General features: G+C 39.3%; 1 protein-coding gene and 1 long non-coding RNA gene across 3 annotated transcripts in view; one reads left to right on the forward strand and one right to left on the reverse strand.

Moving 5' to 3' along the window:
- The window catches only part of LOC131221646 (uncharacterized), a 70,269-nt gene that overhangs the window by 12,868 nt on the left and 31,980 nt on the right, over positions 1-25,421 (reverse strand). Inside the window, exon 2 of the long non-coding RNA XR_009159508.1 lies at positions 13,110-13,574. This is a non-coding gene — a long non-coding RNA (uncharacterized LOC131221646). The remainder of the gene's footprint in view (positions 1-13,109; positions 13,575-25,421) is intronic.
- LOC131221640 (anthocyanidin reductase ((2S)-flavan-3-ol-forming)-like) lies at positions 24-18,273 on the forward strand. 2 transcript variants are annotated; one of them, XM_058216931.1, is made up of 6 exons: positions 24-228; positions 2,565-2,731; positions 4,364-4,564; positions 13,664-13,823; positions 15,780-15,993; positions 18,012-18,273. In XM_058216931.1, the coding sequence occupies exons 1-6, from the start codon at positions 39-41 to the stop codon at positions 18,154-18,156; spliced, it is 1,077 nt and encodes a 358-aa protein (XP_058072914.1). In that variant the 5' UTR covers positions 24-38; the 3' UTR covers positions 18,157-18,273. The 2 variants fall into 2 exon arrangements, with proteins under 2 accessions (XP_058072914.1, XP_058072915.1); XM_058216932.1 differs by lacking the exon at positions 4,364-4,564.

The raw sequence follows: 25,421 nt of genomic DNA on the forward strand, positions 1-25,421 counted from the left end.
TAAATGGTGGTGAACTCATAAGAGTCCGTCGCCAAAAGATGTCTACTTCAGCCAAAGAAACCAAAGCTGTGGCTCTCATCTTCGTTGGAGGAATTACAGAGATGGCAACGGCTACGATGGAGAGGAAGAGAGCATGTGTAACTGGAGCGACCGGATATTTGGGATCCATGCTCGTTAAAAGCTTGTTAGAGAAAGGGTATGCCGTCAACGCCACCGTCAGAGATCCAGGTTCGTTCACCCTCGTATTCTTTCCTTTCTTTGCATCATCGTTCTAAAACTCGATGGGTCGACTCGAAACTCGGACGAGTCAACTCGACTCAGTGAAAATTTGAGCTGTATTTTGGAATCTCTCTCCCGAGCTTTGATTAGGTCAGAATCAATAAGACTCTCCTAGCTGGCAGGAAACTCGGTTAACTTGATACACCTTAGCCGGTCTACTCAAAACTCGGACGTGTCAATTCGACTTGGCGAGATCTCACGCTGATTCAACTCGACTCAGTGAGAGTTCGAACAAAGTCTTTTGAAAACTCGCACATGAGCTTGACTGTGTCCAGACTCAACAAGACTCGTCTAGTCGGCCTGAAAACCCGGTCGACTCAAAACAACTCGGCACAACTTGGGGCAGAACTGCAATAAACCCACATCAAATACCACAATTACATATCATTTATTTTACCATTTCTGACAATTTTAAAATTTTCTCAACAAGCTTTATAACTTCAAATCTAATTATTGGTGAACATACCAATCCTCCGCTTGTTCCCTTTAGGAGAATTCACTTGTATTAGAAGTAGTCATTGGATTGGGTATTCTTATCATTTTTATCAAGCTAAGGGCTTCTTTGGAAGGCATGGTGAAATTGATATGAGGTTGAATTTGTAAGTGGGGTGACTTGTATTTTCACTTCTGTAGTGGGTGGGGTGTAAAATCATGATCCTCTTCATTGGTTACAATATTGGAAACCATGATTCGATTGAGTAGCCTATATTTTTTATTTAATTTTCCTCCAAAAAATTATAATTGAATTTACTTCAGATAACGGTGAAAACAAATGACCCATGGGAGAATGATGTTATCACCCCCCTCATTTTGATACATACATATAATGGCTTCTTGGTATTTGCTCTTGCCTAGACATAATAAAAGAGAAAGTGAGAAATGATGAGAGAAAAGAGCTGCTTTTTATCAAAATAGTGGATGTGTAACATTAGGGGGCTTTGCCTAATTTCTAGTCCAGAGTAATTGGCTGGTCTTTGATGTTACAATATGCAAATGTGTTGGTTCTAATAAAGAGATAAAGCAAAAAATTGAGATATTACATACAAAAAATAATAAAAATATTATGTAGAGAGTCGTGGCACTTTATAGTCGCTTTCTTAAAAATAGAATTTCCCTCTTAAGGAAGATTCTCGATGCACTGGATCTAAGCAACTCTACCCTCGAAATACAACAACTCTCCTCTATGATGAGTGACTTGGATCATGTACACATATGATCTCAACCGCACTGACCTAAGCTTACTCTTTTTGCTTCTCCCAATAGAAATGCAGAAAGAAAACTCAGAGAAAACTGAGAATGAGACAAAGAAGAGATAGTCTTTTCTATATATGAAAAAATAAGAAACGAAAGCCTCTATAAAGAGATAAGAGATAGTCATTATGGCTTGAGGCACATGCAGACAGCGCATTAATGATAAGTTAGCGCATATCGACTTATTAATTATTTGATGGTGCATGGCAACACTTTGCCCTTGCATGTAATGTCAGAGTCAAAGACTAACAACATTACAACGCACCTTGCTTCACCATGACACTTGCGAGGATGCCCCCTTAGTTCCCAATATAAGCAAGAAGCCACAGAGTCCAATATAAAAGGCTTTACTTTCTCACCTCTTTTCCAATGTGAGAGTAAACCAACATCAAAATAATGAGACAAGTAAAAAACAGTTTATCCTATTTATAAATCTATTTTTTTCATTAAGATATCCCATTTCGCAACCATGGCGCGGTGAAGCCATGAGAACTAAAATGTGGTGGAGGTATCTCTTCCTGGGTGCACAAGGAGGGAAATGTTTATGTGGAGGTCATCTATCTAGCGGAACCCACCGTGGATGACCCATGTTCTGAGATTACACCAATCCTACAATCATAGCTTTTGGTTTTCTTCGCTTTTGTTTACTGAATGTGGACCCTCAACCAATCCATGCATTGTAACTAGATGGACAGTCCCAAATGATGGTATTATAGCATGTATGCTTGAGAGGTGAATCACCCCACACATGCAATATGCCAGAGCATCACACCCCCATTTAAGTAAAATGCATGATCAAAAAAGAAATCACCAAAGGCATGCATTTTCGTTAGCATGTGTCCCACCTAATCAGTAGACTAACATGGCTTTTGGGGGCGTCTTCACTAGAGTGGTAGAAATCTCAAGAGCAATACCAACACACGCCAACATGGACTTATTGGCATATACCATTTTGAATGTGTGCGTGGATTCCCACCTGCTCTCCATTGACATTTTTAAACCAATAACCAAATGCATTTTATTCTTTGGTGCAGAAAATAGCAAAAAGGTGTCCCACCTCTTAAATCTACAAATCTTGGGTGATCTAAAACTTTTCAAGGCAGATCTCATGGAGGAAGGTAGCTTTGATGATGCCATCAATGGTTGTGATTTCGTCTTCCATGTGGCAACTCCAATGCACTTTGAGTCTGAAGACCAAGAGGTAATTAATCATTAGCTGTGGAAATTAATTTCGTAAATAAATATTACTTTTAGAAACGTAAACAAATATATTATATATATGATTACTTACAAAAAAATAATAATAAATAAATCAATCATACACGTGCATATTAACCGTGGATTCATGATAAAAGTTATGGCATAAGGTTGATATTGTCTGTTAACCCAATGCAACCCACCTCCTTTTATCCTAGTTGGGGATTGCCCATGAGAGCATAAAACTCCCACAAGTGCAATGTGTTGGACTATTATATTGTGCATGTGGTCTATCAGAAAGTCTGGCCACTGATAGAGTAGAAGGGAAGGGGTACAATTGTGACAAGTCTTAGATGATGATGATGATGATGATGCCTTAGTAGTATGAGTATTTTTTCCATGTCATTGCTAAACGATGGAAATAACTAACATGATTTATTGTAGTATAGTTGTGAGCGAAGGGGTATATGAATATTTGAAGCGGCATCTTTCTTGCTTATCTGTGATCAAGGTATTTCTTAATGATAAAAAAACTGTTGTTACAGTTATGATATAAGTTGGAGACCACATGGTTTGAAAAAAAAAAAATGTTTTGACTGCATGACAAGCTGCCATAGAGGCCGCAATTTTTTCCATAATGGCCATTATGCCTCTGTAATACATAACGGTTGTTACTATTACCATTAGGTACCAACCATTATGTCCGTTGTGTAACCATTTTGGAATACCTTGCCTTCACCTTCTTAATGTGCAAGAGTTTTCTAGCATATAGATCTAAACCAACTTCAAGATATTGATTGACTATGTACAGGAGTAAATCTTACTGTTGAAATTCAATTTCTCAAGTTCATTATTTTTTTATAAAAACTTATGCCCTTTAAAAGGTCCATAATGATTCAAATTCTTCATATATTATGGTAACAACTACAATGGAGAATGACCCACAACTCTCCCAGATGGGAATATCCTTAACATCCTATGTTTGGCTTTTTCTATGCCATTGTTGTATTTTAATCTTAGCCATTTACTTTTTAGTCATTAATCCGAGGGTTTAGCCCATTTGATCATGTATAATTTTTGGAATCACCCATTTCAGTAGAGCCCACCATATGATATTTTTGATTCGTGTATCTACAAGTGAGAGTTCTTTATTAGATGGTGGGAGATATGGGTGCACCAATCCTCCATGCACACAGTGCACACACAAGGTTTTCTTGATAGTCCTTTTAGAACGTGATCTCCAGTCCTCTCAGCAATCCATAATTTCTCTGCTTTACATGTATTATCATGGGGTTCGATGGGTCTGTCCAAGATGTGGCCCGCAAGTATGGATATCCTGTCCGAAAAATCACGCTGGTTCATTCATCACATGGGCCACAATTTTGGAAACAAATGGACGGCTTAGAGAGTCTTGGCCGAGCTTTTCGATCCACCATTTGTTTCATATACCTTAGCCCACACAATGACAAGACTCGCCTAACTTTCAAAAAGGGATGTTGGTCACCTGTTAGATGGTGTAGATCTTGAACTCGTGTAACACATCAACACGTGTGGGATCATGAAAGTTCTAATATTATCATTATGGTATTGTTACATTTCCTTCCACATTGTATTTATTCATTATTTATGATTGTAGAATGACATGATCAAGCCAGCAATCAATGGGATGTTGAACGTTCTGAAATCATGCGTTGGAGTGAAGACTGTGAAGCGTGTGGTCTGCACATCATCAGTGGCTGCTGTGTCGCCGAACAATCTCAATGGGACGGATCATGTCCTTGATGAGGAGAGCTGGACCGATGTTGAGTATTTGACCTCTGAGAAGTCATTTATTTGGGTAAGCTGGTTTTTGTTTTGGGTTGGCTCGGCCGGACTGATCAGTTTGACTTGCTACAAATCAGGGTTGTTAATGGACTGGGTTAGGTTTTGGGCTGATCATTGAGGTCTATGGGTTGGGGCTAGGACTAAGTTTTAGGTCCAATAGTAAAAATTTGAAGGCTTATACTTGGATAGAAAGCACGCCAAGCCAACCTAGGCAGACTGGGGTCCTTACTCATGCCTTAGTGGTAGACTCACAAGAGTTTCAACACAAGGTTATGAGTTCGAGAACCTATTGTGGTGTGAGTGCTGTGTGTTAAAAATAAAATAATAAAAATAAAAAGAAAGAAAGAAGAAGAAGAAAAAGAAAAACGCCTAGGCTGATTGATTTCACATGGACTGAGTATTACCATGGTGAACCTGGCCTAGCCCAGGTCCGATCTAATAGCTCATGGTTCTGATTTGGTCATGCCTTAGCTTGGCCGATTTGAAACTTTTACCCCTTTTACATCCAATCTTATGTTTCTAAGGGATTTTTATTAAAAAGATTCTTGAAAAACCTAAAATTATAAAGAAGAAGAAAAAAAAAAAAAAACGTGCACAATTAAATTTGAATTTCAAAAAGGATCCTCCTAATGTATGGATGGCAAAATGACTAAAATCCCATTGGCTCTTTTTTTCTTTCTTTTTCTTTTTGCTTAAGTGATGTAGTAGAGTATTTGATGGAAGATGTGATCAAGCATGTTCCTAATATAAATGGACTAGAAATAGCTTAAAGGGAACTTAACAAAAGTTAGCATAGTTTGATCGATCGAGTTGATAGATTGAAACTCATGTAATTTTTTTGTTTTAGTCTCTGGATGTTTTTGGGTCATTTCGATCGATCAATTGACTGCTTAACGGTCCCATTATCGGACAGCAAAAACTTGTGTGTTATTTAGATTTCGTTTCCTTACTTGTTTAGGTCTCTTCTAATTACATCTTATGGTTTTTTAGGGTTATTTAAGCATGCAAACTGATTTATTTTAGGACGCTATCAATAAAGATCTTTAAAAAAATTTTTAAGAAAAACTATTTTATTTTTCTTGTGAATTCGAGGTATTATCGCTCGAGGAAAATGTTGATCGTCCTCATCATGCCGTTCACTGCATCAATTTGGTATCGGATCGAGGTTTTCCTTCGGATCGATGGCTTCTAACGATGGATCGGGTAACAATCCCATGGACGATACTCTAGATAATATACTTTAACAATAGCAGCTTTCGAGGCAATGTAGTAGGAGAATTGACAAGTCATATAAGGGCTACAAGCTGCTCTTGACTGCATAACAGAGGCCTTAGGGCAACTCCTTATTCATAGCAATGATCTGCCTCGAGTAGGTGATAGAAGTCGCAATCGTGCTGATCGTGGGGTGATGTCGGCGTTGAATTACAGGGTCCCGATTGAGGATGTAGGACCTGACAACAAGGAGATCAATAATATGATCCTTCAACACCCCGAACGAGGTAGCGATTGGGTAGATTGGACGGATTGAGAATTCAGGATGAAAATCAATCTTCCTAACTTCAATGGACAACTCCATATCAAAGACTTTCTTGATTGGCTAATTGAAATTGAGCACTTTTTCGATTACATGGACATCTCTGAAGAGAAGAAAGTTAAACTCATGGCTTACAAGTTAAAGGGCGCAGCTTCGGCAAGGTGGGAAGAGCTTCAGCTTGCGTGAACGAGACAGATGAAGGCACCAATCCACACGTGGTAATGGATGAAATAGCCTATGTACACGCAATTCCTCCCCAGCGATTATGATCAGGTCTTGTTCCAATAATACTATGATTATCGACAGAGTAGCCAATCGGTTAGAGATTTCATGGAGGAATTCTACCGTTTGGCGGTTTGAAATGATTTAGTTGAGACTGCATTGCAGCAAATTGCTCGATTTAATGGTGGTTTGCATGTTGCGATCTAGGGTCAGGTTCAGAAGTAGCTCATTTAAATGATGAATGAGGTGATCAAACTAGCCACCTAAGCATAGATATAGCTTGAACAATCCAATACATGAGCCTATCCTACTAATAGGATTTCCACTGTACGTCCTTCACAAAGATCACCATAGACCAAGGGAAAAGAACTTATTGGGGGTGTCCTCAACCTCCCACACCCACGAACCTATTGGAGAAGTTGTAGCTGAAAATAGAAAAACATCTATCCACATACACAATTAACTGGATTAAGAAGGTCATGAAAATGAAAGTAATTGAACAATGCACTATCTTTTTCCCAATTAGTATTCATTATAAGAACTAAGTAGTATATGACATAGTTAATATAGAGGTACTCCATCAGCCGTAGCAATCAGATCGTGATACCACTCATAGAGGACAAGCTAATGGATATATTTTCATCAAGGATGACCAAAAAATCATAAACTCAGATGATCAATTCGAAGCTTCTTAAGTGGAGGGGCGTTCTCTCTTAGCTATACAAGACTTTGTGAAGGAGTCCAAGGAGACCTGGAAAGTCTATGCAATGGTTGTGAAGGGTGAACAGGAGCTATAAGAATATCGTAGACAAGGTATATAGTGAATTGAAAAGTCTATGATGTGATCATAGACAACAGGAGCTACAACAATGACATAACATCTTTCAAACAAGGTGTGTAGTGAATTGAAAAGTCTATGATGTGATCAGAGACAATAGGAGCTACGAGAATATCATCTTCAAAGTCATGTTGAAGAAGTTGTAGTTGAAAACAGAAAAACATCCCTCCCCATAGACAATTGACTAAATTAAGAAGGTCAGTAAGATGAAGGTAATTGAACAATGCACTATCTTTTTCCCAATTGGTATTCATTATAAGGACCAAGTAGTATATGACATATTTAATATGGAGGCTTGATATATTACTTCGCCGGCCATGGCAATCAAATCATGATACCACTCATAGAGGACGAGCTAATGTATACATATTCATCAAGGATTGTCGAAAAAGCATACTCGCCCCTATAGACCCAAATAAGCAATTTGAAACTTCTAAAGTAAATTGGGCGTTCTCTCCTAGCCATATGAGACTTTGTGGAGGAGTCTAAGGAGACCTTAAAAGTCTATGCATTGGTTATGAAGGGTGAAGGGGTAGAGCTCACAATTATTCCCAAAAAACTAAAACCATTGTTACAAGAATTTAAGACAATCTGACCCAATGAACTTCCCGATGGGTTGCATCCCATGTGAGATAAACAACACTATATTGACCTTATTCCAAGGACTAGCTTATCCAATCACTCTCATTATTGAATGAGTCCAAAAGAGTATGATATTTTGCAAGGACAACTAGAGGAATTAATCTGTAAGGGTCTAGTGCGAGAAAGTATCAATCTAAGTGTCATACCAACTCTATTGACACCTAAGAAGGATGAGAGTTGGCACACGTGTATCGACAATTGAGCAATAAATAAAATAACCGTAAAGTGAAAATTTTCTATACCATTACTAGTTGATATGTTAGACATGCTAGAGGGAGCGAAACTATTTTCCAAACTACACGCGCTACCACTTAATATTTCCAAATCATCAAGTGGGGAAACCAATAAATGATTGGCTTAAGCTTAACGTTGATGTATCAATAAGACGGAACGCAGATAATGGCGAAGGGGAAGGAGTATAGAGATCAATGGGAAAAGGTAATCTTCACATTCCATAAATCCTATGATTGGGCGGTAAATATGGTCATGGAAGCCCAAGCCTGGCGAATGCTTTACAAATATGTCATAAAATATGATTGAATAACTTCCTTATCGAAACATATTCTAAAGTTACAGTAGAGTCTGCCTCGAATACAACATGGGTTTTGTCATGGAACATCTGGTATCTGACGCAGGGATGAACGTGATGAGGATAACTACTCTGAATCCACGGAGCTTCTCTGGACTCCTCACAGAGACTTCTCGAATCCACGAGGAAAGAAAGCAGAAAATAGAAATAAATTCTAATAAATTCGAAATTGATTAATTCATCTATAAAAATGAGTTCACAACCCTTTAAATAGGGGTACCAAGCAATGGGAAAGAAATCAGAATCAAACTACAACTCAAACTCCTAGAATCTGCGACTTACTATAAATAGTAAACTTACTATTTATAGACGGTTGTGATGTCTGCTAGTGCGCAAGGTTTTCGGCCAAAAATAGTAAGTGTCCTAATTATTCTAAGCTCTTTTCACGTTGGGCGCAACTCCTAAAGCCCGACGGATGAAGAGTTATAATCAAATTAAAACTTACTATTTATAGTAAAAATGAAATTAAAACAGGGAAACGACCGTCGATCCAAGGGTTTTTCGCAATTCCAGGCTGTGCAACCTGGGTTGGTTGGCTAAAGTAGCTCGTTCTACCCCAAAATCATATATTTTACGTCAGGTAACTCATTCCAGATTGCGAGATATGCCCAATCTAAGGTCCGATGGTCCGAATCACTTCTGTCGTCGAAGGGGCCTTTTTTGATCCATCTTGGCCATGAAACTGTCCGCGACCCGCTCTACATCAGTATCAAATGGGGATACTTATTAAAAAATGGTCATCTATGCTTTTTAAGATATCTCACACCCTTTGTGAAGGTAATGCAATTGTGGTCGCCTTAGTAAGGATGGGTAGTGGTCGGCATCCAGTCATGATATAGTACAATCAAGTAGATCGCCCATGCCAGATTAGAGGCCTAATTTCTTTGGATCCAACCAGTGTGAATGCTATTATCAGGATGCAATTGAAAAGGGCGAGCTCTAAGTCCTAAAGGGAGGGGGGTGAATAGGACTGTCAAATAAAAAATAAATATGGAAAGTAAAGGTAGATAACACAAATAAATAATAAGATAGCATAAGTAAATAGCAACCTCAAATGCACTAGTCTTGAGAGGTTGATACAAACTTGGTTCTAAAGACAACCTAACACCAAAAACCAAAGGCTTATAACAGGACAACCTTACTAGAACGTTGGTAAGTATAAAAAATTAAAACCAATAAAGAGGTAAATGAAATAAACTAAGTTATTACAACATTCACCACAAGTGCATAAAGTAAATTACAACATTCACTACAACACATGTACCATCATCATCGTCCAAACTCCAAGAATTATAATGGTTCATGTGTGTATACCAACTGTTCGCAAATAGCCACACAACTACTCCACTCCCAATATCCATACCCACAGGATACTAGCATTCACTATAAAATAAGATTTTCCAAGGTTCACCTTAAAACCTTCACAATTGAGTTTTTCAAATGGGCTTACACAATTACAAAAACCCCACTCTGAGATTTTCTTGACTGATCTCAGATAAAAACCAAAAGATGAGATTTTCCTGGCTGAATTTCACAAACCAAAAATACAGAAAATTAAAATAATACTTATTTGAAGATTCTTCTTGAATGTAGCCCGGTAGAACCGATTCCTTGTAGTTGTAGATGTTCAATGTTCAATCTCACAAGTGGAAGGGTACTAGGTCTAGATGAATTTTAAATTAAAATGACCTAGGGCTAGCTTGAATTTGATTTTAAATCACAAAGGGTAAAGCAGAGTTCCCTTTTAGTAGAATAGATTTGAATAAGGAGATCAATAAAATTAAATAGAAAAGTTATAAAAGAATATAAAATTACTAACCAATAGCTTCACAATAGTGGGGACTTATCTCTCAGAGTGATGGCTTGATTTGGAATGGAATGAATTGAAATCTCTGAGAAATGTCCTCAATTTATAGGCTGAAAAACAAGTTTCTCGACTTGTCTAAGATTCGGCTCAATTGGTCGAGGCAAAACCAATTTTCTAATTTTCTAATGCGATTAAAAAACAAACAGTTTCTTGACTGGTCGAGTGGCCTGCTCAACCGGTCCAACAATGCACTCGACTGATCAAGTGAATAAAAATCGCGTTGCTGGAGTTTGAGTCAAGCCCTGCTCGACTGGTCGAACCAGTCTCCTCGACCGGTCGAGCAGGATACTCGATTAATCGAACCTTCACTAGAAATTCCTGAAAATCCTCAATAATTCTTGGACTGGTCGAGAAAATCCCCAGACTAGTCGAGCCAATGCCTGGACTAGTCGAACAATAGCTAGGGCTAGTCGAGAAAAAGCCTATAAATTTATATAATGACTTAAATTAAATATGCAATCAATATGACCTAACCTATGGTCAGTCTAAGGTCATTCATACCTTATAGGTGAATATAGAACATTGAAACATCGTCTGCTTCGGTTGATAGTTTATCTTAAAGTATATGAAGCTTGTCCTAGTATACTCGAACATGAGCTTGAGCTTGTGTCCTTGTGACTTGAGCTTAGTCCTTGTGACTTGAGTTCCAACTTGAGGTATGAGTATATGAACTTCAACTTGAGTAAATTACTTGAGCTTGAGTTCTTGAGGAATGCACACTGTCTTGAAGTTGACTACCCTCTAGATGTTGATGTAGACAGCTTGATACACAATTTCGAATGAAGGTGAACTTTCCATCTATCAAAAGGAGTAAGTGATTCTAGAGTGGTTTGGCACACCAAAATTTGACAAAACATGGTGCACTTACAGCAATAATTATAGGGTTGTCGTTTCTAGTAGCTTTTTTTTTCTCCCTTTTTGTGCAATGCTAGGAGTAATAATGGATAGGCCTATCCCAGATTTTTGTGGGGTAGGCCTAAAGATTGTAGTTGTACATTTTTCTTGATGAATGAAATGTTTTATTAAAAAAAATAAAAAAAAATAAAAAATTGATCCACCATGTGGCATCATTCCTATTAAAATAAAAAATCAAAACAACATAAAAAGTCAAATCAATGAAAAAACATTTCCATTTTCCTCATTTTTCATGATTTTCCTTATAGCCAAACAAGTCTTTCTCTTCCTTTATTAGACCTTTCATGTCTTTTAGGGCCTACTTTCACTTAAGTTGGTTCGATAAGCGTAATCATAAAAGTAACTTAATGCTAAAAGCTACTGATTTCAATAATTTCTTTTATAACTTTTTGACTTATTACTTTTATAGTTTTCTCTCTAAGTTACCATCCATTTTAAACGAGTCTCTCTCTCTCTCAGTCCTTGTCTAAGGAGGACCCATATGATGGACTATCCCCATTGAAGGTGGACCCCACAAAGTGTACAGTTCAGATCACCTGATGGATGACCCCATATTAATGTGGGCTCACATATGTATGGTCTATATTAAAGGTCATCCTCTGATGATAAATAGGCTCACATCCAAAGTGGGAGGGTATACTGGACAACTCACTTCAAAGCTGGGGCCTACATGATGGATGGTTCATATCAAAGTTGGTTGTACATGTTTTGCAGTGGACATTGAAGTGGGGCCCACATGATGGATGTCCCACATCGAGGTGGACCCTAAATGATGAATGCTCTACATCAAAGGTTAGCCCTTAATGATGAATGGTCTACATCCAAGACAAGCCCTACATGATGGACAACCCACATTGAAGGTGGGGCCCACATGATGGACAATCCACAATGAAGGTGGGGCCCAAATGATGGACAGTCCACATCAAAGGTGGACTTCACATAATGGATAATCCACATCAAGATGGGCCCTACTTGATGGACAATCGACATCAAAGGTCATCCCTAACGATGAGTGGCCTAGATCAAAGTCAGGCCCCGTATGATGGATGGCCCATATCAGATGTTGGGCCCACATGATGGACAGTCAACAGGATGGGCGATGTATATTAAAGGTAAACCCCACATGATAGACAATAACAATGATGGTGGGCCCTACATAAGGGACTATCAACTTCAAAGGTAGGCCCTACATAGTGGACGATGCACATTAAAGGCCAACCCCTAATGATGAATGGCTCACATCCAAGGTAGGCCTTGCATGATGGTGGCCCGCATTAAAGGTGGGGCCCACACATTGAACAATCCACATCAAAGATTGGTCCCACATGATCGGTAGAGAATATGTGAGTGGACCAAACAAGCTTTAGAGATAAATACTTACATGGTGTTTATTTTTATTTTATTTTTGGCTGACAAGTATATTGTTTATCAATTTAAGAAGTAGAAATCAATGTATAATTAACTTATTTAAAGTAACTTACAATCCAAACCCTCCATTGATAACCTTGATAACCACAGTAGAAAAAGAAACTAAACACTTGGAGAAAATTACAAAATCCATGTAAAATAAATCAATGCAGGGATATGGAGTGTCAAAAACCCTTTCGGAGAAAGCAGCATGGAAATTCTCTAAAGAAAACAGCATAGATCCCATCACCATTATTCCTGGTGTCATCACCGACCCATCCCAAACCATTTTTGTTAGTGAATGGATAGATTCTCAAACACTAACTGAACTCATTAACTTACTTAAAGAGTTTGTCAATTACTTTTCTTAGGATTATCACGAGTTGCTTGAACTAGACCGGTCGAACACAAGCTACCCATGAATGAGGGATATTGTCCATGAATTAATGAAGCAAACCTAAACTAACGAAATTCAGCTTACCCATCAAATTATCAAAATTCCCTCAACATGTGGGGTTGCAACTTGGGAAGGTTGAGGTACAACCTAATCTTCAATCCAACCCCACAACATGAGGTGCCGAACAGCCCAACCCTAAGTCCTTTCTACTCGACCTCAACTTGGATATATGTGATTATTCCTAACCTAACCTAACCTAACCTAATCCATGTTTGCTCAACGTAAGCCCAACCTGAATTCAAATCAGGTTGGCATCTTCCAACCCAAGGACTTTAACAATCCAACCCAACTCGACTCGATCATACTTGAGTTGACTTGAACCCAAGTTATATCCTTATTGGCAATATTCCTTTGGCATTAGTCACCTCGTTATTGTATGAAATCCATGCCATGAAAAAAGGTAGTTGATTGTTTCATGGAATCTATTATTTTTTTTTTTCTTTATCAGCCAAACAACATAAGAAGTCATGCTAATGATTAAAACATTTCTATTTTTTCATTTTTATCATTATCACTACCTAAACATGCCTTTTTTCTTACTCTTTTATAGAGCTTTCATGTATTTTAATATCCAGACTCTGAAAATGAAACTATTCACATGCGGGAAAATTACAACATATACATAAAATAAAACAATTCAGGGATATGGAGTGTCAAAAACCCTAGCGGAGAAGGCAGCATGGAAATTCTCCAAAGAAAACAGCATAGATCTCATCACCATTCTTCCTGGTCTCATCACTGGCCCATCTCTAACTCCAGAGGTCCCAGGAAGCGTCATCACAGCTCTGTCTTTGCTCACAGGTATGATCTACACCATGAAATATGTTGTGTCCGTACGTGCCATCAAACGGACAGACACAATACAAGCTGTACACGTGTGGCTTATTTGTGGACATGAATAATCACATACGTTCAAATGTATTGTAGTTACAACGCATTCAAGCTATGTGGGGCCACATTGCTGAATGAATGCCATCAAACCATCCATGTTAGGTCTAAATCCCAAAATCCAGCAGGTGGGTGTCGCCGAAATAAAAAACTGGAGACATTAGGCAGGGGTGCACCCAACATAGAAACCTGCAGATGGAATGTCGGGTCCAACGTTTCGTATTTATGTCATCCAACCCACTCATCATTTTTGCACCACCAGGATGAAGGGATAAAAAGAAATCAATGCATTCAAAAAACTAAGGTAGGCCACAAAGTTTTCAACATGATTGTACGTTGTCCCTTTGGTGTATCCCATCCGAGTTTTAGATAAAGATGATTCGTGGAATGTACGGTGAAAATGAGAAGAGGTACCAGATTCACGGTATGGATTCCACATCCACATCGAGGGTGGCCCCCCACAGCCTTGAACATATGGCACGTATGTGATCATTACCAATATGTTGGACACGGTTTGGCTGGTGACGCTGCCATCAGCCAGGTGCCTAGTGGTCCGTGCTATGTGGACCCACCATGATGTATGTATTTTATCCACACTGTCCATCCATTTTGAAAGGTAATTTTAGGTCTTTTCCTAAAAAAAAAAAAATAGGTAGATATAAATCTCAGGTAGACCACACGATGGGAAAACAGCAGTGATTGAATGTCCACCATTAAAAACGTCCTAGGGCCTAAAGACTTGGATGAAGGGAAAATATATATATCAGCTTGATCCAAAACTTTTGTGGCCCCCAAGAAGTTTTTAATGGTGGGCGTTCAATCAACACTATGCGGTCCACTTGGTATTTGGATCAACCTTATTTTTGGGCTCATACCATAAAATGATATGGAAGAATGGGTAGATGGAATGGATGAAATACATACATCATAGTGGGGCCCACAGAGCACCGACCACTAGCCCATCCGTTTACCAATATACCCGCACTCTACAGTGGCCCCCACTGGCCTGTACATGTCTTCCACAAGGAAAACGGATTGGCTACTTCCCCTGCCACCAGCCAATGGCTGGTGGTGCTCGTGGACCCCACTAATGATGTATGTGTTTTATCCATGCCATTCATCTATTTTAAGGGATCATTTTATGGTAAGAGACTATAAATGAGATATATCCCAATCTCAAGTGGACTACATTATAGGTAAAGGTGTTGAATGAGCGTCGACCATTAAAAACCTTTTGCGGGCCACAAAAGTTTTGGATCAAGCTGATTTTTGTTTTTTGCCCATCATCTAGCCCTGTATGACCTAATCAACGGATTAGATTTCAAATAAACAGTACAGTGGGCCTTAGGAGGATTTTAATGGTGGATATCCAATCAATATTGTTTTCCTGTGGTGTGGTCCCCTGAGATTTATATCCCTCTAATTTTTGGGATCAAGCGCTAAAATGATCTGTAAAAATGGATGAACGGATTGGATGAAACACATACATTATGGTGGGGCCCACGGAGCACCGACCATCAGCCACGGGGCTGATGGCAGGGGGAGTAGCCAATCCGTTTCCCTCCACAAGTGCCAATATGTCACACACGTCCGACTTCGAGGCATCTATCAGTCCCCGGAATAGGACAGTCCATTTGGTGGGCCACATTAATGTAAAAATCAACGGATTATAAAAGTGACGCAGCCATCCATTTGTTTCCTGCTCCTCTGGCCCAACCTCATTTCTTGTACTCAGTCATATACAAGCTAGTTCTCACCTGATGGACGGTTAGATGTCCCACCACACGCACATGCGAATACATGTACAAGTTCTGGACCGTCCGTTGTTCGTATTGGAGCATTTTCATGGTTTACGGCTGGCATTTGTAGGGAACGAATTCATGGTCAACACTTTGAAAAGCTTTCAGCTGATCTCGGGATCGATTTCCCTCGTACACGTGGAGGACGTATGTAGGGCCCACATCTTTGTAGCGGAGAACGAATCAGCTGCCGGCCGTTACATATGCTGCGCTGTCAATACGTGCGTCCGAGAACTCGCGAAATTCCTCTCAAAACGATATCCACAGTATAATGTCCTCACTGAGTAAGCCCTCTGATTTTCTTTCATTTTCTCTTCCAATCTATGTTTTGGGAAACATCCATCAATCCACACCGTGCAATATATGACCCACCTAAAGAATGGGCCATCAGCCGTCCAATGATTTTAACGACATGGCTAGACCTACCATTTTTCAATGAGGTGGACCATCTTTTGTAAGATTTGGGTTTGCCACAAATGGACTCTGATTGCCTGCGACGACAACAGCAGGAAGTTCCTATGGTGGCAATTTAGGTGGGGCCCACTATGATGTTTATGAAAAATGGACGCCGGTTTCCTGCCAAAGCCTGTCCCAGGAAGTTCCTAAGCTGGGATGCTACTTGGGCCCCACCATGAAGTTCCTACGCTGGTATGCTACTTGGGCCCACTATGATGTTTCTGAAAAATCCAATCTGTTCATCCGTTTTTCAGATCATTTTCAGAGATGAGACCAAAAATCAGGTGGATCCAAAACTCAAGAAGGCCATACGGAAAGGAAAACTGGAGAAAGAGTTCCCCATCGTTCAAACCTTCCTGGGCTCCATCTTGATGTTTATATGCCATCCAAACTGTTTATAAGTTCATTCCCACCGGGATGAAGTGAAAATACAAAATTATTAGCCTTATAATAAATTCTTTTAGCCATACAAATATTTATACGGTGGTTACTGAATATCCATTGTTTCCTCTTGTGTGGCTCACTGATTTTTGGTCTAATATCCTTAAATGATCTGAAAAAATGGATGAACGGGGTGGATTTTCATAAACATCATATTTGTGGGCCACGTGTAGGATCCCATCACAGGAACTACCTGTGAAACGCTCTCGCAAGGAATCCGTGTCCATGAAAAATCCACCCAGTCGTAGGGGTGTACATCGAGTCAAACCGAGTTGAGCTGACCTAGCTCAACTCAGCTCAGCCACTAGTTGACCCCAGCCTGAACTCGGCTCGGCTCAATTTGGCCAGTAGCTCGGGCAAGTTCGAGCCGAGTTCACTTGTGCAGCATTTTCAAGAACACATGGATTGCACCTTCAAAATCTCACTATATGTAAAACAGTAACAGTGGTTTTATAAGTATTTTATCAAACACCTTCTAAGCAACATAAAAATCAAGAAAAAATTGATAGTTGTTTCATACACATACTTTCCTTGCCACCAGCCACACTTCGTTGAGTCATTTCATCAAACACACGGTGAGCAACATCAATATCAAAGTAACCGAGTCACCGAACTGGTTCAATCCGAATTTGATACGAGCTGGGTTCGATCTGAGTCGAGTCGCGCTGGGGCTAGCTCAAACTCAGCTCGAGAACTTAATATCAAGCTTAAAAATCAGCTCAACTTGGCTCGAACTCAGCTTTGAACCAAGTCGAATCGAGCTTTTTTGACTCGAGTCAAGCGAGCTAACCGAGCTAGCTCGGTTCGTGTACACCCCTACCAGTCAGTAGTGCATCAGTTTTGCCAGTTCATCTTAGTACACGAGACCAAAAATGATGCTATCCAAAACACAAGTGGGCCACACGACATGAAACAGAGATTGAACGCCCACTGTTGAAACATCCATGGGGACAGAAGTTTTGGATCACACTAATATTTTTCTTTTCTCAGTTTATCCAAGCAGCATGACCTTATGAATGGCTTGGATGGCATATAAACATCACGGTGGACCTCGGAAATATGGTTTCAACACTGTACATTTCCCTCCCTGTTGTTTTCTGTCAGGTGGCCAAATTTGAGTTCATATATCTACTCATTTTTATTGTAATGTCCTGAAATGACGTGGATAAACGGATGAAATTAACCGTGTATATTTTCCACAAACACCAAGGTGGGCCCCACCTAGCTTCCCACTGGAACTTCGGCATTTTGAGGTACAATTTGCATCTGATACAAATGTGACACGTAGCCTACAAGTACCTTTTTGCGATCATTTCTCTCCGTTTGAATTCTTCATCATCCATGTTACCTTGGTCAATCCAGATTTATTGCCTGAAATGATTTTTAATCGTGTGATCTATTCCAGTTTTGGGGATTTTCCAGCGAATCTCAAGTCTATCTTCTCCTCAGAGAAGCTGATTAAAGCTGGATTTAGCTACAACTATGGGATGGAAGAGATGTATGATGACTCGGTGGAGTACCTGAGGGCCGTTGGATTGTTGGCCAATTGAGAGCTATCTCTTCTTCCATGCTCCTGCAAACTACACTTATAAAATTGGTGTAATATCTATTACAAAAGAGCTAATGTTGATATAATAATACCAGATTATCTACCTGATTATCACTTTGTATTAGTAATATGAATCTGTACAAACGTGTGGGTCTACCATCAATTCTCACAACACACTTGCCATTGCAACATGGTAGCCAGATGTGGCCATTCATTAGGTAGGGCCCAAAGATAACATACCCTGAAAAGATATGAATTAGGCAGTGTAGGTACAAATAAATGAAATATGTATGTTAGTGCATATAAGTTAATTAGATATACCTTTAGCACCATATTCCATTGTTAAACCTGAGCACATCTGTGATGGGTTGGATAGTTCAAGCCAAACTCATTTATGATTAAATGGGTAATGTTGGATTGGGTTTGGGCTAGATGAATTTTAAGAGGGCCGCGTCCGTCTAAAATAGAATTGGATGGTATTAAGGTTGCCACTAGCCAATGCAGCGTAAATGTGTAATGATTATTTCCTTATGCATTTACCGCACTCTTCCCTAGACTTGATTTGAGGATTTGATTTGACCGCTTACTACTTGGATGCAAAAATTGAAAAGACCACAAAATAATTGTGGGTCCCACCATGATGCGTGTAGCTTATCCACATCATTCATCCATTACGTTAGCTGAATTTATGGCAAGAGCCAAAAAATGAGGCATATCCAAAGCTCTAGTGGACCACGCCACAGAAAAAAGTGAATCAAACATTTATTGTTAAAAACTTATAAGGGCTACTGTTTCTTTTAGTGTGGGCTACTTGAGTGTTGGATCTACACAAATTTTGGCTCATGTTTCAAAATGTTGTGAGAAAACGGATAGACAGAATAGATATGCCATGTATATCACCATGAGGTCCAAAAATTTTAATTAACACTTTTGAATCGGTTTCCAAGGCAAGAATTTCCAAAAATTTCCAAACAGGCAAAAGTGTCATAATGAACTATTTACCAGGTACTTACACTTGCGTTGAAAAATCAAATAGGGCCTAAGGGTGAGGATGTTACAATGGTTGTCATATTTGAAAATCCTATTTAGATAAGTTTATACTAATTAAGTGTTGTTGATGTCTTAAATCTTTCAGTTGATGGGGTCTATTGATACCATTGATAGATGCTCGACCCCATCAAGAAAATCTGAAAAACTTACGTCGGTTGCTGGAATATTTTAGTATTGCTACTTGATGGCATCGAGGGAAGTTCGATGCCATTAACAAATACTCGATAGGAGTGTTGAAGCCATTGAAGGTCCTATTGAAGATGTGCATAAAATCACAAAATTATATGTGCATAAGTTATTTTCTATACTAGTTGTAACACTATATATAACAAGTGTAATTGAGTTTTGGCGCGCAGAGAGAGAAAGAGAGAGAGAGTTATTTTCTATACTAGTTGTAACACTATATATAACAAGTGTAATTGAATTTTGGCAGAGAGAGAGAGAGAGAGAGACACGTGTAAGACTCTACGTGATGTCATGTAATTTCTTCCTTTACTGTGCATTGCATTACTCGCAGCTGTGTGCCCTGATTTATTATTATTTTTTTCTTTAAGGGTTTTTCCATGTAAAATTACGCTTTGTGTTGAAGATGAATCACATCATTTAAATATTTTTAAGCCAAAACCGTCCTTTGATTTCATGTAGGGCTGGGCCAACGGATAAGTGGGCAAGTCAGATTTGTGTATGGTCATCTCCAATGTAAGTCCATGTCCCTGTACTCGTCCGGTTGGCACATGTATTGCGTGTGAAGGTTCGTGTGGATAGTGTGTCAATGGGACTAGCAAACCACGAAATCATATCTACACAAGGGGAAACGACGACGTTCTAGGACGGTTAGGATCATCCAATGGGGCCTACCATATCAACGGTTTGGATGACCAAGAGATGTTCCTACAGATACGCACCGCATGGTAAAGGAGAGCGCATGGTCTCACTCGAAACGGTGCGGCCCTGACTGTGGGGCCCTACGTGATGTATATATTGTATATCCATCCCATCCATCCATTTTTAATTTTAAGACACGATCCCAAATATGGCGTAGATCCAAATCTCAGTTGGACCACACCACACGAAACAGTGGTGATTGACCGTTAAAAACTTCTTATAGGCCATACAAGTTTTAGATCAAGGTTGTATGGAAAATAAACATTACAGCGGGCATAACAAGAAGTTTTTAACGGTGAATCTTCAATCACTACTTTTCCCCATTATGTGGTCCACCTGATATTTAGATTTACTATATTTTTGGGTTCGTTCATTAGAATGATCTGGAAAATTGGATGGAAGGCATGGATATATAATAAATACATCAAGGTGGGCCCCACGGTGAGGAACGTACCATGTTGTATAAGGCCGGGATCACACCTGATCCGCTCCTCTGTTATTGGGCGGCAGGTGCATGTGGCGCTGCCAGACTACTAATGAAAAGGCAAGTAAGACGCTGATAATAGTTCTCCATCATTTTGAAAATAGTGGTGACGCATCTTCCTCACATCCAACTCTTATTTATAGTTATCCTGACCATTTAAAGTGTGGGGCATACTGTAAAAGGACCATGACTTCAAAATCAACATTGATCATATAACCCAATCAAAACATTAGATGGATGGTTAGTTAGTGGTGAAATAACAATAACGGAATAACAGTTGGACCACACTCAGTGTAATTTCAAGCCAGACAACAAGTCGAGTTGAATTGAGTTGAATTTTGAGTTTTTGCACCATGGATCACGCGCTCAACAGAGCATGGACAACTGTAGTATTAGCGATATTATATGATTAATGAAACCCACACGGTGTTTGGGCGAACGATATGCATCATGGGTGTGATCTCAACGAATGTGAGTTCCATTTCCCTCCTCAAAGTTAGCCGATGCATGTAGTTTGCAGGTGATTAGGTATATCATGAAAAATAATGACACCTCAAATCATTAAAAAAATTATAATTAATAAAATAGAATTGATAAAACCAACCCAAATAGCTTGAATATCTCAAGAGGGATAATTCAATACCCATGTGCCAAGGCCGTGTGGAAAATCATACTCTCTAAATGAAAATCATACTCTAAATGAAAATCATATTCCAATTTTTTTGAAAGATATATGAGGTTGAATTTGTCATTGGGGTGACTGGCATGTTTACTATCCCAGTCGTGTAAAATAAATAAAAAATTCATTGCATTATTACAATAATGGGAAGCGAGATTTAATTGGCTAGGCTATCAATTTGGTTTGATTTTTCGAGGGCCGTGTTTGGATCACACCGTATCTCCTATCATAACATTTGGCAGTGAATATCTAGTTGGAATGATTTAATTCACGAGCATGAGGAAAATCATACGGACGCAGATTAGATACTGACATGGTCAGCAGCTAAATTGCTACTGAAGTGTGACGTCACCAAGTTATGTGGACTCCACCTTGATGCATGTGTTGTATCCATACCGCCCAACCATTTGCAGAGATCATTTTATGGCATGAAAATATAAAAAAAAAGAAAAAAGAAAAAAAAATGAGATAGATCTAAAGTTAAACTGGACCCACTACAGAAAATCGTGGGAGCAATCACACCCACCATTGACACAATTATAGGATCCACTATGATGTATTTTTGAGATCCAACCTACTCATAAGTTAACATAGAGACAGATAAAGTGAAAAAAAAATAAAAATCAACTTGATCGGAAACTTCTGTGGCCCTAAGAAGTTTTGAACGGTGGATGTCACTGTCCCCACTATTTTCTATGGTGGGGTCCACTTGAACTTTAGATCTATTTAATTCTTTTTCTCATGCCATAAAATGATCTATCCAAATTAATGGACAGTATGGATACAACGCATGTATCATGGTGGGGTCCACATAGCTTGGGGACGTAACTTCAGTAGCGTTTTGGCTACTGACCTTGTCAATATCTAATCTGTGTCCAAATCAAACACCAATTGGGGAAGCAGATTGCCAGGTGTACCACACACCACCATCCTTGGTGGTGTGTTGATGTCACCAAGGTCTGTGGGCCCCACCATGAGGTATGTGTTATATCCAAACCATTCCTCCATTTGGTGAGATCCTAATAAGGCTTGACCAAAAAAAGAGAGATCTAAAGCTTATGCGAACCACACTGCAGAAATCAAGGAGGATTGAACGTCTACCATCAAAACCTTCCTAAGGTAACAGAAGTTTTGGATTTTCTTATATTTGTTTCTTCCCTTCATCCAGGTCTGTGTGACCTTATGAATAGTTTGGATGGAAAATAAACATAATAGTGCACCCTACAAATATTTTAACGGTGAGAATCACTATCCCCACTATTATTTCTGGTGTCGTCCACTTAAGCTTTGAATATGACTTCTTTTTTTTAAACTCATACTCTAAAATGATCTCACCAAATAAATGTATAGAGCGGATATAGTAAATACATCACTATGGGGCTCATGGAACTTTGATCTTCTATCCACCCTCCATACATTTATGTACTCTCCTCTTCACTGCTCCATATACACTATGGAGGTCCATGGAGTACGGTTCTCCGCACAATGCGCTTCCACCCATTTCAGTCACTATAACCACTTGAAAAGAAGAATAGTAAAGCTGACCCTAAATAGTAAGGTTACTTGTATCTTCACCTCCCTGATGGGTGTAAATGATAATACATTCCATACATTGAAAACCGTGATTGCAATTCAGTTGATTCGGCTAACGGTGGAAACAAATGGACTATGGGAGAATGATACTATCACTCCCTCATTTCGGTACATACATATAGACATAATGAAAGAGAGTGAGAAATGATGAGCGAAAAGTAGGGCAGTACGTGAACTGAGTTAGCTCGGTTAGCTCACTCGACTCGACTCGAAAAAAAGCTCAATTTGACTCGGTTTGAAACTGAGTTCGAGCCAAGTCGAGCTGATTTTTTTAGCTTGAAAAAATTTCGAGCTTGCCCGAGCTCGACTTGACTCGGATCGAACCCAACTCGAATCGAACTCGGATTGAACCAGTTCAGTGACTAGGTTATTTTGATATTGATGTTGCTCACCAAGTGTTTGATGAAATGACTCAACGAAATGTGGCTGTTGGCAAGTAAGGTATGTATATCAAACAAATACCCTTTTTTTCTTGATTTTTATGTTACTTAGAAGGTGTTTGATGAAACACTTGTAAAACCACTGCTGCTATTTTACATCCAGTGAGATTTTGAAAGTGTAGTTCATGTGTTTGTGAAAATACTACAAGCGAAATCGGCTCGATGTTCGCTCGAACTGGCCCGAGCTGCTGACCGAACTGAGCGGAGCTGGCCAGTCAGGCTCGAGGATCGAGCCGAGTTGAGTTCGAGTTGGGGTCAACAAGTGGTCGAGCCGAGTTGAGCTGTGCCCAGTTAGACTCGATTCAACTCGTGTACACCTCTAGGGAAAAGAGGAGCTCTGATGCAAGACAATTAACCACTTGCTCTAAAAACTTAAACTGTTAGAGCATGACGAATCAATCATTTTATCTCATATCCTAGGCCGCACATCTCATGGGTTATGACTTCAGCCGAACACCACTCGTTGGCCCCAAATCACATGGGTACCGCCTCAAACGAGCCACCCGTCTCACACAAGCCGCCCACCCCAAGTGTGCCCCTGCATCCTATAGACAACCCCGCTCAAGCTCAGTGTGAAAATGCCTCTGCATTAAGCCTTTATCAAAATAGTAGATGGATAATATCAAGTTGCTTTGTCATTTTAGTCCAAATTGATTGGATGGTCTTCGATGTTACAATATGCAGTAGAGCCCACTGATGGGCCCCACCAGATGTGTTGGTTATTATCCAAAAAGTCAAGACATTACAAACAAGAAATAATAAGAATATTATTTGGAGAGCCAAGGCAAAATTATAATGGCCGTCTTAAAGACAAATTCTCTTACAAAGAAAATCTTCGATGAATTGGGTCTCAACAACTCTTTCCCTAGGATACAACATTTTTCCTCTATGATGAACGACTCTAATCAGGTGCACACACAATCTCAGCCAACAAACCCAAGCTTGATCTTTATGATTTGAATGCAGATATAAAAACTTAGAGAAAAATATGAGCCTTAGAGAGAGAGAGACAAAGAAGAAACCGAGTCTATTCTGTATATGAAAAATGAGGTATGCCAGCTCATTAATATGAAAAACTCTGTATATGAAAAATGAGGTATGCCAGCTCATTAATATGAAAAATGAGAAACAAAGGGCTTCATAAAGAGATATTAATGAAAAATGAGAAACAAAGGGCTTTATAAAGAGACAATTATTTGAGGCCCGCTGCTCATTAATTATTTGACAGTGCATGAAAACTATCAAACCATACATGCAGAGAAACCTCACCTTAACCTGACTTGCGAGGTTTCTCCATTGGCTCTCCGTATAAACAGTAAGCCAAAGAGTCCTGTATAAAAGGCTTTAGTTTCCCATATCCTTCGCAATGTGGGACTAAACCAACAATAAAGCCACGAGATTAGGAAAATTTTGTTTTGTTTTGCTTTTTTTTTTTTTTTCAACAGTTCCCATTTCACAACCATGGCGCGGTAAAGCCATGAGAACTGGGATGTGGTAGAGGCATCTCTCCCCAGGTACACAGAGAGTGATGTATATGTCGGGGTCATCCATATAGCGGGCCCTATCATGGATGGGCCATGTTTAGAGACACCACCTATCCAATAATCATAACCATTGGTTTTCTTTACTTTTATGTACTGAATGTGGACCTTAGGGGCCATTTTTTTTCAAACCCACTTTGAAGGCTGATCAATTTAGGATGGTTCAATCCATGTGTTGAAGCATTTGCCACTTAAAGTAGGAAAATTAGATGGATGGAATCAAATTATGGTACTATAGCACATTTGTTTCATACATAATCCAAAATAATGAGCATCACATCCCCAATATTCAGGTAAAATGCATGATCAGGAAAGACTTCACCAACAACATGCAATTTAATTAGGTAGCGTGTATCACTTGATGAGTAGACTAACATGGCTTTTGGGACGGTGGCATCTTCACATGGATACCTCACTAGAACGGGCAGGAATCTCATTGCACATGTCAACATGGACATTCTGGCTAATCTCATGTAGAATGCTTGTGGGGATTCTCTCCTACCCTCTGTAGACATTTTCCAATTACACCAATAACCAAATGCATTTTATTCTTTGGTGCAGCAAATAGCAAAAAGTTGTCCCACCTCTTAGATC

This window comes from Magnolia sinica, chromosome 12 (genome assembly GCF_029962835.1).
Source record: "Magnolia sinica isolate HGM2019 chromosome 12, MsV1, whole genome shotgun sequence".
NCBI lineage: Eukaryota > Viridiplantae > Streptophyta > Magnoliopsida > Magnoliales > Magnoliaceae > Magnolia > Magnolia sinica.